The 16,247-nt window shown below is 38.6% G+C and overlaps 1 protein-coding gene across 1 annotated transcript in view; it reads left to right on the forward strand.

Annotated features, from left to right (window-relative positions):
- Positions 1-2,088: 2,088 nt before the first annotated feature.
- TRRAP (transformation/transcription domain-associated protein) overlaps positions 2,089-16,247 on the forward strand; it is a 113,501-nt gene continuing 99,342 nt past the window's right edge. Inside the window, 11 exon segments of the mRNA XM_006763707.2 lie at positions 2,089-2,372; positions 2,781-2,830; positions 4,985-5,095; positions 6,851-6,955; positions 8,147-8,230; positions 9,785-9,841; positions 11,189-11,314; positions 13,513-13,590; positions 13,780-13,868; positions 14,877-14,973; positions 15,947-16,085. Coding sequence (XP_006763770.1) covers positions 2,273-2,372; positions 2,781-2,830; positions 4,985-5,095; positions 6,851-6,955; positions 8,147-8,230; positions 9,785-9,841; positions 11,189-11,314; positions 13,513-13,590; positions 13,780-13,868; positions 14,877-14,973; positions 15,947-16,085 — 1,036 coding nt within the window. The 5' untranslated portion in view covers positions 2,089-2,272.

A 16,247-nucleotide genomic window follows, 5' to 3' on the forward strand; every position in this document is an offset into this window, starting at 1 on the left:
GGTGCCGGGGCGGGGCCAGGGGTGTGGGGCTTTCTGCCTTTGGAGGAGGGTCTGGTCCTCATCCCGTGGGATTGACAGGCGCCCTCCCTTGGGTCCCGCTGGGCCTTTTCCGGCCTCGAGGCCGGGGAGCAGGCTTCTGGGGGCTGTGCTGGCGGGACGGCTGTGGGTGTCCTCCATCGGGGCGGTGCTGGGTGCGGGGAGAGCGGCCCCTGGGGCTTTGTGGTGTCAGGGTGTCCCCATCGCTTGGGGCAGAACCTCTCAAAGTCTGCGGAAGGGTTATTGGTGTGCCTGTTGGGAAAGGCAGGAAACTGCTCTTGAGGCAGTGAGATGACCAGGAGGACGAGTAAAAAGATTTCCCCAGGTTCTCTGGAGACTTTTGTGAGGACTTCTAAAATAGAGCCTGAAGTTTCCCTCTGTTTTCCAGTGTGAAGTGGCACTTCTCAAAGTATTGGCAACAGCCTCTTCCTGGCTCACCGAGGTGCTTTGTTAGAGCATTTTTTTTTTTCATTTATTAAATGAGCATTTAAAAATGTGTCTTTATTGATTTCAGAGAGAGGGAAGGGGAGCGAGGGAGAGAGAGAAACATCAATGATGAGAATCTTTGATCGGCTGCCTCCTGCCTGGCCCTTACTGAGGATCGAGCCCGCAACTCCTGTATGTGCTCGAATTCACGTGACCTCCTGGTTCAAGGGTTGATGTTCAACCATTGAGCCACACTGGCCGGGCTAAATGAGCATTTTTTGAGTGCCTACTATGTGCCAGCTGCAAACACTTTACAGCTTCCTGGACTCCTCACTGAACCACTGTCTCTGGGTGATGCTTGGGAATCCCCTTTTGATACCTGGTGATTTAAATAAAGTACATTGAAGTTTGAGAACAAGTCACCTAGGGCAGAAATGGTGAAACACAGTCAGCTGACCAAATCCAGCCTGCTGCCTGTTTTTATACAGCCCATGAACTAAGAGTGGCTTTTACATTTTTGAAAATGGTTGGGGAAAAGTCAAAAGAAAAATAATGTTTCATGACACATGAGAATTATATGAAATTAAAATTTCAGTGTCCAGAAATAAAATTGTGTTGGGTCATAGCTGCTCTTGTTCATTTCTATCAGTGATGGCGAACCTTTTGAGCTCGGCGTGTCAGCATTTTCAAAAACCCTAACAACTCTGGTGGCCGTGTCACAGAAATTTTTTGATATTTGCAACCATAGTAAAACAAAGATGTATATTTTTGATATTTATTTTATATATTTAAATGCCATTTAACAAAGAAAAATCAACCAAAAAAATGAGTTCGTGTGTCACCTCTGACACGTGCATCGTAGGTTCACCATCACTGATTTATATGGTGTCCATGGCCGAGTAGCCTAAAATATTTACTATCTGGCTCTTTGTAGATAATGTAAAGTTTGTCGACCTCTGGCTTAGGGAAAGGAGGAAATATGGTAGAAAAAAAGCATCTCTCTAGAAAAGTTGTGTTTAAAAAATTAATAGTTAAAATGGACTTAGGTAAAGTTTATTTTATATTTTTTCTAATCCTCACCAAGGACGTTTTTTTCCGTTGATTTTCAGCGAGACTGGAAGGGAGGGAGGGGGAGAGACAGGCAGAGGCAGAGGTGCAGAGAGAGAGAGAAACATGGATTGGGTGCCTCCCACACCCCAACGTGGGGCCAGGGATTGAGCCTGCAACTGAGGTACGAGCCCTTGACTGGAATTGGACCCAGGACCCTTCCATTCACAAGCTGAGGCTCTATCCACTATAATGCAAAATGTTGTTTTTTGTTTTTTTTAAAAATATTTTTATTGATTTCAGAGAGGAAGGAAGAGGGGGAGAGAGATAGAAACATCAATGATGAGAGAGAATCATTGATCGGCTGCCTCCTGCACACCCCCCACTGTGGATCGAGCCCGCAACCCCGGCATGTGCCCTAGATTGGAATCGAACCTGGGGCCTGTCAGTCCACAGGCTGACGCTATATCCACCAAGCCAAACGGGCTAGGGCAATGCAAAATGTTTTATAGTCTTTTGAGGTTATTATAATACACTTTACAAACTGGCTAGGGTGTAAATTTTATTTTTATAAAAACAGGGAATGGTGTATTCTAGATTAATGCAAAGCATTTAGATAAATTTAGGCATTTAAGTAGGATTTTCATAGAGATTGTGAACCTGTGCCCTTAATAAATTGGTAACTTATGTTTCTTTTCATAGAGTGGGTGGACTCATGGACCTGATACTTTTCTCTTGAGAAATAAACTAGATCAAAAGAAAAATGGCATTTGTTGCAACACAAGGGGCCACAGTGGTTGACCAAACCACTCTGATGAAAAAATATCTCCAGTTTGTGGCAGCTCTCACAGATGTAAATACCCGTGAGTTGATCCTTTTTGTCATTAAGAAATGCATCAATTTGACTCATTCATCTCAGTTTAAAGAATGTGCACATGAAGATAAATAATAACATTAACTTGTATCCAAATTTCCTTTCTCTGCCTTGTGGAGAAGCAAAGTGATGATCATTACTGGCTGGAGCCCTGAAGAGGCACAGTGTGTGTGTGTGTGTGTGTGTGTGTGTATTTATCTGTCCTTGTCTGCATGTACACATGTGTCTGAGAGTATGAATGCGCCTGACTGGTTGTAGGGAACTAGTTATGTGCCTTCTGTTGGACTATGACAGTCAAACTGATAAGATCTGATTGCTTCTCTTATTAAATCCAGTAATTTTGAGATCATCCTTAACATAATTTCAATTACCTGATATTTTTTTACTTATTTTACAGCTGATGAAACAAAGTTAAAAATGATGCAAGAAGTTAGCGAAAATTTTGAGGTATGATCTTTATATTTTAGGCTTTTCATTTTGAGCTAAATATTGTCCTGGGCTTTTCTATTGCTTTTCTGTCAACCTTTCTACTATAGTAACAAAAAAACATTATCTCTGCTAATGTACTTTATTGTATTCTAAAAGTGAAATTGGCAAGTTTGTACACAGTGTTGTCCAACTTGTTCATACTAGTGATACTTGCCTTGGTTTTGGTTGTTTAATATTTTCTTTTTTCTCTTTTTTTCTTTATTTTAGAGAGAGGTGGGGAGAGAGAGAGAGAGAGAAACATCGATTTGTTGCATCGATTATTTATTCATTCATTGGTTGATTCTTGTATGTGCCCTGTCTGGCAATCAAAACCAGAACCTTGGCATATTGGGATGATGCTCTAACCAACTGAGCTACCCGGCCAGGGCACTTTTTTTTTAAATTAAGTGTATTTTATTTACTCACACCAGGGCATATTCATCCCATTGATTTTCAGAGAGAGTGGAAGGGAAGGGGAGAGACAGAACCATTGATGTGAGAGAGACATATCAATTGGTTTCCTCCCATATGCAACCAGTACTGGGGATCAAGCCTGCAACCGAGGTAGGTGCCCTTGGCTGGGAATTGAACCCGGGACTCTTCAGTCTGCAAGCCAACACTATAACCACTGAGCAACCGGCTAGGCCGCAGGGGTGGGCAAACTTTTTGACTCGAGGGCCACAATGGGTTCTTAAACTGGACCGGAGGGCCGGAACAAAAGCATGGATGAAGGGTTTGTGTGAACTAATATAAATTCAAAGTAAACATCATTACATAAAAGGGTACGGTCTTTTTTTTTTTTAGTTTTATTCATTTCAAAGGGGCCGGATCCGGCCCGCGGGCTGTAGTTTGCCCACGGCTGGGCTAGGGTGAGGGCACATTTTTTTCATTTTTAAATCTATTTACCCATATATCCTCAGGTTGCATTCAGACTTTTGCTGTGAATTTATGTTCGGGCCATAAGTGATATATTTTTATGGAATGAGAACTGGATATCAGTTTTGGCTCTATTGCTTATAACTTCTGTGCTCTTGATCACGGAGTTTTTTCCCCCGCGCTTTACAAACTACAATTATATTGTCCATTAGGTCCCTCAGGCTCTATTCATTTTTCAGTTTTCAATTGTGTATTAGTTTGGATAATTTCTAACCACTGCAGTCAAGTTCACTGACTATTTTTCTGTCCTCTCTAATCTGCTGGGATGCTATTTTTAAATTTCAGTTTTATATATTTAGTTTTTGCATTTAAAAATTGCAGTTATTGTACTTTCAGTTATAGAATTTTCATGTGGCTCTCTTTTTAAATATATTTTTATTGGTTTCAGAGAAGAAGGGAGAGGGAGAGAGAGATACAAACATCATTGATGAGAGAGAATCATTGATTTGCCTCCTGCGCGCCCTCTACTGGGGATTGAGCATGCAACCCAGGCATGTGCCCTTGACCGGAATCGAACCTGCCAACGCTCTATCCACTGAGCCAAACCGGTTTCGGCTCCATGTGGTTCTTGATAGATGTTACTTCTCTGCAGATTCCCTGCCTTTATTTATTAATTTTCATATATATTTTACTATTTTTTTAAAAATATATTTTTATTGATTTCAGAGAGGGGAGAAGGGAAGAGAGAGAGAGCGAGAGAGAGAGAGAGAGAGAGAGAGAGAGAGAAACACCAATGATAAGAGAATCATTGATTGGATGCCTCCTGCATGCCCCCTACTGGGGATTGAGCCTGCAACTTGGACATATGCCCTTGACTGGAATCAATCCTGGTCCATAGGCCGATGCTCTATCCACTGAGCAAAACCAGCCAGAGCTATTTTTATTAATTTTAAATAATTTTATTGATTTCAGAGAGGAAGGGAGAGGGAGAGAGAGAAAAATCTAGGATGAGAGAGAATCATTGATCAGCTGCCTCCTTCATGCCCTCTATTGGGGATTGAGCCCACAATCTGGCCATGTGCCTGATGGGGAATTGAACATGACATCCTGGTTCATAGGCTGAGGCTCAAACACTGAGCCACACCAGCCAGGCAAAATGTTTTATAGTCCTTTGAGATTATTATAATACTAGGTGAATTCAAAGTGAAAATATATACACAAATTGAATGAGGTTTTCTTTTATTTTTGTATAATTAGAATGTAACATCATCTCCTCAATATTCTACATTCCTGGAACATATCATCCCTCGGTTTCTTACATTTCTTCAAGATGGAGAAGTTCAGTTTCTTCAGGAGAAACCAGCTCAGGTAATTTGTTTAAAACTGCCAGTGAGAAAAAAGTGTCACATAGTAGTATTGCAAGCATTTATGAATTAAAACACTTAAATAAACCCATGGTTTCACTTACAAATGAAAGTGGTTTTGTCACAGAAGGATAACTCTGCCTAGGGCTTTTGCCTGCTTAGTTAAATGTCTTGGTTTTATTTTGTCAAGACCATCTCTTTTATAGTTTAAACTAGAGGCCCAGTGCATGACATTTGTGCACTCTGGGGGAGGGGGGGGCGTCCCCTCAGCCTGGCCTGCACCCTTTAGCAGTCCGGGAGCCCTCAGGGGAATGTCCGACTGACGGCTTAGGCCCATTCCCAGTTGTAGTTTATTATCAGTAATTATGTATAACAGGATATTGTAAAAATTAAATTATGAAATTTTTATTAAAATGTTTCTTATATACCGTTATATTGGCTGGGCTGCAAAAATATTCCTTGTGGGCCTCCGTGACTTTGACATGCTTGATGTACACTATTACAAATGAATTGGCATATATACAAAAGAAGGAACAGTAGTCTGTTGACCCTCCCATACTCGTCCAACTGTGTTCTTATTCATTTCAATTCCTGTAATTCATGGCTAATTTTGTTTTACTTATACCTCCACCCAGTCTTCTTACCTCCTGCTTGTCTTTATTATTTTAAAACAATCCCATCACATCGGTTTTTTTTCTATAAATAGTTCAGCATGTGTCTCTTAAAAATATCTAAAAACATTACCATAATAGTGAAAATATACTGCTAAATAAAGTTCTTTATGCTGTACTAGCTCAAGATATATATATACATATATATATGTATATATATGTGCATATATATGTTTGACCTACCATTTATTTTTAAAGAATAGTTTATTGATTTTATTTTATTATTTTTTAACTATATTTTTATTGATTTCAGAGAGGAAGGGGGAGGGAGAGAGATAGAAACATCAATGATGAGAGAGAATCATTGATTGGCTGCCTCCTGCACATCCCCTACTGGGGATCGAGCCCGCAACCCAGGCATGTGCCCTTGACTGGAATCAAACCTGGGACCTTTCAGTCCACAGGCTGACACTTTATCCACTGAGCCAAACCGGCTAGGGCTAGTTATTGATTTTAGAGAGAGGAAGGGAGAGGGAGAAACCTCAATGTGAGAGCACATTGATCAGCTGCCTCCTGCATGCCCCCTATTGAGTATTGAGCCCATAACTTTGGCATGTGCCCTTGATTGGGAATGGAACTGGCAGTCTCCTGGTACAAGGGACGATGTCCAAGGAACTGAGCCACATCGGCTAGGGCTGACCTACCTTTCACTTGTCAGCTCCATAGTTAGAATCATGAATGATTAGTTCAGTTTATGATGAAATTAGTCATCGGGCCCAAGGTAATTGGGGAGGACATTATAGAAGCTAAACTGAGATTATGGAGGGAGATCTCAAATGAAGTTCTGTTTGTTTTGCTCTTTCATTTTAAATCCACTCTGCATTCACACACTAGTGCCCTTTCTGCTGAAAATAAGGTGTGAAAGAGGAAAAATGTGACTCGATTTGCTACACAATTGTAGAAATATTGTACTTGCTTTGGATTACATTGGAATAGTATATAGGAGTGTTTCTAAAATGGGATTGATCCTGGGGTGAGGTTACCAGTACTGGGTACGGACAGCTGTGTGACACTTGTAGAAAGCAAAAGAATTACTTTGGAGCCCTTGGGAGGATTTTATATTTACATTTTTTATTTTTCTTCACCAGCAATTGCGGAAACTAGTTCTTGAAATCATCCATAGAATACCAACCAATGAACATCTTCGTCCTCATACCAAAAATGTTCTGTCTGTGATGTTTCGCTTTTTAGAGGTAACCTTTGGGAATTCTTGTTATTTTGCAATATTAAAAACTTTAAATGAGTTTCTTAATGTAAAATCTAGTGTTATACAACTTCACTAAAGTTCCTAATGTCCATTTTCCCAACCAAATTACCATGAAAGATTATTAAAGTTTTATTTTGTTTTCATATATTTTTTTTTATATTTTATTGATTTTTTACAGAGAGGAAGGGAGAGAGATAGAGAGCTAGAAACATCGATGAGAGAGAGACATCGATCAGCCGCCTCCTGCACATCTCCCACTGGGGATATGCCCGCAACCAAGGTACATGCCCTTGACCGGAATCGAACCTGGGACCCTTGAGTCCGCAGGCCGACGCTCTATCCACTGAGCCAAACCGGTTTCGGCTTGTTTTCGTATTTTTGAGTCACTGAGAAATTGACTCTACATCGTAGAAATCTTTCAAAGTGAGGGGTGGTTGTTGACAAACTCGGAGCACAGGGCTCTTTGGCTTCGTGCTTTCTAGTTCTGTGCGTGTGAAGCACAGTAGGTGCTCATAAAGAGTCTCTCCAATTCTTGGGGCTACTTCATTTGGTACCTGTTAAGTTAATCTCTAAAATTGTTTTCTTGCTGTACTTGTCTTGAAGTGTTTAGAATTCTATTGTGTTTCTGGGCCCCTTGGAAAGATGAGCTTTGGAGCGGGGAGAGAGTTGGATTCAGATCCTGGCTCTGTCATTTATTAGCTGTATCATGTTAGTCATGTTGCTTATCTTCTCTGAGCCTTAGCTTCCTCTAGGTATAGTGTGGATGGCACCTCATACTTAGAGAGTATGTGTGAAGTGTTAAGCACAGGGTTCAATACTTGGTGGGTGCTCAGTAATTGTTCATTCTTTTGGCAATACTTTCAAGCAATGATAAGTGTCAGTGGGGCCATTAGACCTTAGTTCATAGTGTGACTTGCCACAAATGTCAGTTAACTTATCTGTCAGTGTTATTGACCAGAACTCACTGCTGCGCTGCCCTTCAGATGGTCCACCAAAGACCATGAAGTCTTCCTGTTTGGGCAGCGGTGTTTTATGATTTCATGAATTTTCAATAAATCAAATCAAATTTGGTTGATGCAGTGTGTGTATAAAGAAAAATGCTTAGAAAATAGTCTTTAATCTTTAGATTAAAATAAGTCCTTAGAATTGTAAATCTTTTAAATGCTTTTTTTAAAAGACGGAAAATGAAGAAAACGTCCTTATTTGTCTAAGAATAATTATTGAGCTACACAAACAATTCAGGCCGCCCATCACACAAGAAGTAAGTATCCTTGGAGCTTTTCTGTAGTGTGCTTGCTGACAGTTCTTTGTGCTGTGTAAAATTTTATTCTCCTTTAGTATTGACAGAACACATGGTGCTTAAAGTGTAGAAAATATGTAGCCTTTTTGGGGAAAAGTCTTTATAGATTTAGCAGTTACCTTTTCTATGTTGAATGTGTGTATGAGTATTTAACTGAATTTGTTTAGTCATGTGGATATGTATTAACTAACCAGATGGGCAGAGCTGTTTGGGTGCTTCTGGTATTCAGAAATGTCTGATGTGCCAGAAGGCTCTGATCATTTTATGTTATTCAAGGGTTAAGATGTGTTTTGAAGTCAGCTGGGTTTGAATATCCGCTCTGCAACTCAGTAGCTATGTGAAACTGGGTAAACTTATAGCCATTTGGAGCCTTTTCTGTACAATGGGGACAATCACAGTATATCCTCAAAGATTGCTTGAAGAATTAAATACAAAAGTTAAAGTTCTTAACACAGTGACTAGCACCTATAGAGTAAGTATTAGATCCTCTGTGTTAGCAGTAATTAATACAGTGTCTTCTCTGATGATAAGCTTAGTAAATGCCTGTTATAGATTATTTAGAAATTAGAAGCAAAACGATGAAATAGAATTCCTCCCATCTTAAAAACAATATTGATTGCCTTTCACTTTTCCCACCTTCTATATATGTAGTATTTTCTACATGATTGCAATAATACTGTATACGACATTTTATGTTCTGATTGTTTCCCTTCACATTATATATAAGCATTTCCCACTCAGATTCTTTATAAAATTAATTTTTTTTAAAATATATTTTATTGATCCTTCACAGAGAGGAAGGGGGAGAGACAGAGAGCCAGAAACATCGATGAGAGAGAAACATCGATCAGCTGCCTCCTGCACACCTCCCACTGGGGATGTGCCCGCAACCCAGGTACATGCCCTTGACCGGAATCGAACCTGGGACCTCTCAGTCCGCAGGCCAACGCTCTATGCACTGAGCCAAACCGGCTTCGGCTAAAATTAATTTTTAATAGATGTATAATATTCTTACATATGGGTACCCTCATTTTTGGATATTTAAAGTATTTCAAAAAATTTTATTTTATGACTATGATTGAATATGTTTATAGTTCAAATTACTTCATAAACCAGAGTTATTGACAGAATTTCTAGGTCAAATGTGTTAATGTTTTCATGCTCTTGATAAATATAGTATTGAACTGATTTCCAGAAAGGTTTCAGTAGTTTATGAGAGTCTTCCTCCCATGGCAATCTCTCTAGCATGGTGTAGTATTACTTTTTGTAAGTCAAAAAGTGGCATTTATTTTAATTTTTATTTGTTTTGCTCCTTCTGAATTAGAAAGCTTGTTTTCTGTTTGTCAGTCTTCTGTATTTCTTTTTTGTTCACATTCATTGCTTGTTTGTGTTTTGAGTCTGACATTTTTCTTACCTATTTTATGAATTCTTATATATTAGGACTATTAACATTTTTCTTACTTATTGTAAGCATTTTCTGTTTATAAATATCTTCTGTATATCTTTTTTTTTTAGATTCATCATTTTTTGGATTTTGTGAAACAGATTTATAAGGAGCTTCCAAAAGTAGTGGTATGGTTTTAATATTATTTGAATTTATTACTTATATTTATTTATTACTTTCTTATTCCAAAGGGATTTTGGAGCACTTGCGTTGGAGGAATAATTGGGGGATGCTAATTTTAGAATGCTAATTTTAGAGTGGGGAATGTTTATTGATAGAATCTAGGTTGATAAATCAGTCATTTAAAAAAGTAGTTCTTTTGGTTTCACTGTTTAAATGAAATACTTTAATATATTCTTATTGTAGAAAGTTTGCAAAAAAAGGCAAGATAAATCCATAATGTTTTGACTTGTAAGCAACCACTGACATTGATGTTTTGTGCTCTTTAAAGATGGTTGTGCTCACAATTATAAAGCCTTTTCGGGGAGGTAGTGTATGCTTTCAGCATTTTTCTGTATTATTAAATTTTTTTCTGTTGAAAGAACTCTTCCCAAGCAATGCCAACAATGTAAAAGTGTGTGGAATAGAACAGGAACATCTGCTCTCCATTTTATTTTCACTTATTAGAAGGTATTGCTATTAACAGTTTAGAACATCCAAGATCTTTCTCTGGCAGTCGTAATTTTAGTGGCCCCATAATTTTCTATCATATGCATGTATGCCAACCATCTCTCTGTTGCTGGTTTTCTCACTTTTCAATTTTTTACTATCACAAATAATGCTTTGGTAAAAATTTATTGCACATAAGTCTGTTTTTACTTTAAAGAATTTTGTTAAGCTTAAAATTTTTTTTAAATGAACATGTTGTAAAATTAACTTTTAGGTATTTTAAGGATTTTAATCTGCTAATGTGTCAAACGAAATTAATTACATTTTGAGTTATCAAATTGTGTCACCTACCATTTCAGTCAGTGTTTTTCATGCGAAGCTGTTTTGTTTAATATGAGGTCCAAACTCCACTGAGAACTAAGGGATGACAGTGAGGTCCTGGCCTTTAAACATGTCTTCTGTTCTTTGCTTCTGGTCCCATCTTTGATCTCTATTTCGGAGACTATTTGAAAAGTTAATTCAAGAGGGACTAGCTCCTAGTTTCTTATCACTGGAGGGATGGGGGCCATTCTCATTTCCTCACTGAGGTTTAATGTAACCTGGCATGCATTTCATCTTTTCTCAGCCAGGAAGGAGCAAAAAATACTTAGGACAAGTTTTTATTTTCTGTTGTGGAAGGTGGAGAAATGTTGTCTCCGCCACGTTGTCTTTTTGGTATTGAATAGAGTGGATCTCAAGTACTATGGGATTGAGCAGGGTACATGTAGGACATTTGGTTTCTCCCACCACATGTGTCAGGGCTATTTTGTGAAGGAATGTTGTGTATGACTTTATTAGGAAAAACCATTTCTCTCGTTCTTATGTAGAACCGCTACTTTGAGAACCCTCAGGTGATCCCTGAGAACACAGTCCCTCCCCCGGAAATGGTTGGTATGATCACAGCAATTGCTGTGAAGGTCAATCCCGAGCGTGAGGACGGTGAGACGAGAACAGTAAGTTTTTCCAGTTGTTTTGCTTTAACTTGGTCTCTACTTGGTAGACGAATAAATGAGAGAGTGACGTTTTAAACTGCTTAAGTGTTTTGTTTTCTTTCTTAAACACTTGGAGGCATTTAAGATGAACAAATGTGTATGCATGAGAGAGCATCACTGATTTTACTGTGCAGCCTCTGAGTGGTGAAAATGAACTCTTGCTTTCATGCAAAGGTATAAACAAAATTGTAGTGGAAGTCCAGATCACCTGTTGGAAAGAGAAGCTGATCAGTCTCCGTTCCATCCTTACTATTGGTATTTATGAGTCCCTTTAAACTACGTATAAATTATAGTTCAGTCCCTGGGAGCCTGGGCTCTGGGGACAGAAGTGCTGGGATGATGTTCTGGCTCCAACACTTGGGTTTTCTGAATATAGGAAAGTTCATGAACCTTTGTTTTGGTCTTAATTTTCCCTCTCATTATCTGAAAAACTTGTCTTGCGGAATTTTTTGAAGGTAATGCTAGTCATTATCTGCAGGTAATGTATTTGTAATATCTGCCACATAGGTAATGTGTATTGAGCACTTGTTCACTATATTTTTATGATTGAATTAAGAATATCACTTGTATTTGCTTTACTGCAATGGTTTTACAGAATGTTTTATTAATCCTCACCTGAGAATATTTTTTTCCATTGATCTTTAGAGAGATTGGAAGGGAGAGGGAGAAATCCATATGAGAGAAACACATGAATTGGTTGCCTCTGCACATGCTCTGACCAGGGCCAAGGATTAAGCCTGCAACCGAGCTACATACCCTTGACCAGAATCAAACTCGGAATCGAACCCAGGGTCCTTCAGTCCGTGGGCTGACGCTGTAACTATTGAGCAAAACTGGCTAGGGCTGCAGAAAGTTTGAATCTGTGCTAGGATAAATAAGAAACTGCATTTTGAATAAAAATGAGGCTTTCATTCCTTTGCTCTTCTTGAGTTACAAACTTGTTTTCTGTTTATGAATCTTTGTTTTTGTTTTGCTTGTCTGTTCCTATTAATTGCCCATTTGTATGAGTGTGACATTTTCCTTATCTGTTTTATGAATTCTTTTATATTAGGACTATTAAATTTTTTTCTTAAATTTATTGCAAGCATTTTCTGTTTCTAAGTATTTTTAATAAAACCGGGTAAATATGCACTTTCTGCTATTGCTCTTTTAAGTAAATACTAGATACTAATTTAAAATTTTTCTCAGATGGCCCTGGCAGGGTCGCTTGGTTGGAGTGTAGTCCTGTACACCAAAAATGTTGCAGGTTCTTTTCCCTGGTTGGGGCACATGCAGGAGGCAGCTGATCGATGTTTCTTTCTCTCCCTCTCTCCTTTCTTCTCTTTCTAAAAATCAATAAAAACATATCTTCTGAGGATTTAAAAAAATATATATGTATATATAAATTTTTCTCAGGTGATTTGAATTTCTAAGTTTTGACAAATTTTCCCAAAGTTATTTACTACAGGTGATTACATTAGAAAATATAAAAACCTCTATTAAATCATAGTTCTATGTACTTTATTTATTTATTTTTTTTAAAATATATTTTATTGATTTTTCACAGAGAGGAATGGAGAGAGATAGAGAGTCAGAAGCATCGATGAGAGAGAAACATCGACCAGCCGCCTCCTGCACATCCCCCACTGGGGATGTGCCCGCAACCCAGGCACATGCCCTTGACCGGAATCGAACCTGGGACCCCTCAGTCCGCAGGCCGACGCTCTATCCACTGAGCCAAACCAGTTTCGGCTTTCTTTTTTTTTTCTTTCTTCTATGTACTTTATTTTAAAAATAGTTTGATTCTTTTCCCACAGATATTTACAAAGATGTATCAGCATTTTCTTTTTTTTAAAATATATTTTATTGATTTTTTACAGAGAGGAAAGGAGAGAGATAGAGAGTTAGAAACATCAATGAGAGAGAAACATCGACCAGCTGCCTCCTGCACACTCCCCACTGGGGATGTGCCCGCAACCAAGGTACATGCCCTTGACCGGAATCGAACCTGGGACCTCCCAGTCCGCAGGCCGACGCTCTATCCACTGAGCCAAACTGGTTTCGGCCAGGATTTTCTATTCCTTTTATTTCAGTGGGGCAATGCTCAGTAGTGGGGTACTGATTGGGGCTCTTTTAAGTGCCACCAGGATAACCACTGTCCTGCTTGTTTTCTCTTTCAGCATTCCATCATTCCAAGAGGATCTCTTTCTCTGAAAGTATTGGCAGAATTGCCAATTATTGTTGTTTTAATGTATCAGGTATGTGTATTGTTACTAGTTTCTTGGGTTTTTGGTTCTTATTTTATGATAAAGTTCACATCTAATAATCTGTGGCAAATAGATGTGTATGATACACACATGCTAACTCCTGTAGTTTCTTTGGTATGCCAAATTATTTTGCTATGCAGGAAGTGTGAAATCATGAAAATCTGATGTGTTTGCTTTCAGCTCTACAAACTGAATATCCACAATGTTGTTGCTGAATTTGTGCCCCTGATCATGAATACCATTGCAATTCAGGTGTCCACACAGGCCAGGTGAGATTTCTTTGGACAGTGACAAAGCTGACTGTCACATTGCTTTAATTCCAAGTAAAAAATACATGCTGTAATTATTCGTAAGACATAAAATTTTTAAGTGATAAAATTTTGGGCAAATTATATTTTTTACTTTTTGAACTTGTATTTCAATGATGATAGTAATAGTTATTTTACTCCTTATTTTAAAAGATGAGCTAAAGATATTAAACCTTGGTTTTTGGTGTTTCATAAATTTAGAACTATTATTAGGAATGACTATATTCTAGATTTCTATCTGTGGGATGTCTAAACCTTTCTTGCCTTAAGCCTTTCTTTGTTCTTGCTGTTCCTTTCAGCATGAGTGCTAGAATGTTCTTTACCCTCTTAATTCCCCCACCCATCACTCTAGGTCAGTGGTCGGCAAACTGGCCCCTTGAGTGTGGCTCTTCCACAAAATACCACGTGCGGGCGCGCACATTCAGTGCAATTGAAACTTTGTGGCCCATGCCACGGCGCCAAAGAGCCGCATGTGGCTCATGAGCCGCGGTTTGCCGACCACTGCTCTAGGTGAACCATATTCATTCTCTCAGTGAAACTTTTTCTCAGACTTTATACATTTCCTCTTAAGACCTTTAACACTCACTGTCTTGTGGCTATTTGGCTCTGTGTCATTTGAGGGCAGGATCTGAGGGTGAATGAGTGTTAACATCCTCTGTGGCCCTAGCATCGGCTCTTACTGAGTAAATACATAGCCTAACACTGTTTGGATGACTGGCTTTATGGGGTAAACGTTGTAACTGTTATGGAATGAATGGTTTAGAGAACTGCTTGCTTTATGCCTCTAAACCCTTTATATTATTTGGAAATGCATAACAGTGAAGAGTGTAACTGTTGTTGCTATGTTGTTCTGGTCTGTGCAGAAATCAGACTTTTGGGCTCAGTAATTATTATAGGCTTTTAATTAATGTTAATGTCACCTAAAGAGTTAAGAGCTAATAATGCAAATTTTATTTATTTCTCATTCAGGCAACATAAGCTTTACAACAAGGAGTTGTATGCTGATTTCATTGCTGCTCAGATTAAAACATTGTCATTTTTAGCTTATATCATCAGAATTTACCAGGTAAGTTCATTTACTTAAAAAAATATATTTTTACTGATTTCAGAGATGAAGGGAGAGGGAGAGAGAGACAGAAACACCAATGACGTGAAAGAATCATTGATCAGCTGCCTTCTGCAGGTTCCCACTGGGGATTGAGCCCAAACCCTTGGGCATGTGCCCTGACCGGGAATTGAACCGTGACCTCCTGGTGCATAGGTCGATGCTCAACCACTGAGCCATGCCAGCCGGGAATGACTTGTTTTAAGTTAGGTTTCCTGAGCTCTTAATTTACGTACAATAAAGTTCACCTTTAATAGGTAAACAGTTCTATGATTGACAAATGCATATAGTTTGGTACCACCAACACATCAAAATATAAAATGCTTCCATCAACCCCTCAAAATTTTTCTTTTGTACATTTGCAGTCCACTTTCTCCTCCCATTTTCAGGCTCTATCAAGCACTAAAAATGGAGCTTTTGGTTTTAGAAATTTTAGTTAGGTACCCCTTGATATTTTAGTCAGCTTGAATCACTATGGTGAGTTGCCTTGCTAAAACACCTCAAAAAAAGACTGTGATTAAAACTTATTCTGAGTTGATTAAACATGTTTTTGGTGTCGTTGAGAACTTACATTAATGGGATGACATATTGAAGAGTATCTTTTTTTAAAATTTTAATATTTCTCCCTCCTTCTTCTTACCATAGTGTATATTCACTGTTGAAAGTTGAGAAAAGCACAAAAAAAGACGTCTATAACCCCCATTATGTAAAATAAACTGCTATTTATGTTTCTAACCATCCTTCTAGTGTGGCAGTATGCACACACAAACTATTAAAAATTTTTGTATAGTACTTGTTTATTAGGCCTGTTCATTCCTGGGGGTCCTTTGAGCCAAGTTTAGTTTTACTGAATTTTTTAAGAAGTTTATAAATTTTGGGTTTTTCTTAATACCCACCAATCAATGTAACTGTTGTTTTCCTCTTGTTTTTACAGGAGTTGGTGACTAAATACTCTCAGCAAATGGTAAAAGGAATGTTACAGTTGCTTTCAAATTGCCCAGCAGAGACTGCACACCTCAGAAAGGAGCTTCTGATCGCTGCAAAGCACATCCTCACGACAGAGCTGAGAAACCGTATGTCTTTTGTCTGGAATTCTGACATGAGTGCCATCCACATCTTTGGGTGTGGCCGGCACTCTGCTGACATTCCATTGTTTTTTGTTTTTACATTAAGAGTTCGTTAAGGGAACTTAATAGGAGATGTGTCTTGGGCAGCAGAAGGGAACATGGGTATCT

The sequence above is a fragment of the Myotis davidii genome, unplaced genomic scaffold (assembly GCF_000327345.1).
Source record: "Myotis davidii unplaced genomic scaffold, ASM32734v1 scaffold319, whole genome shotgun sequence".
Lineage (NCBI taxonomy): Eukaryota > Metazoa > Chordata > Mammalia > Chiroptera > Vespertilionidae > Myotis > Myotis davidii.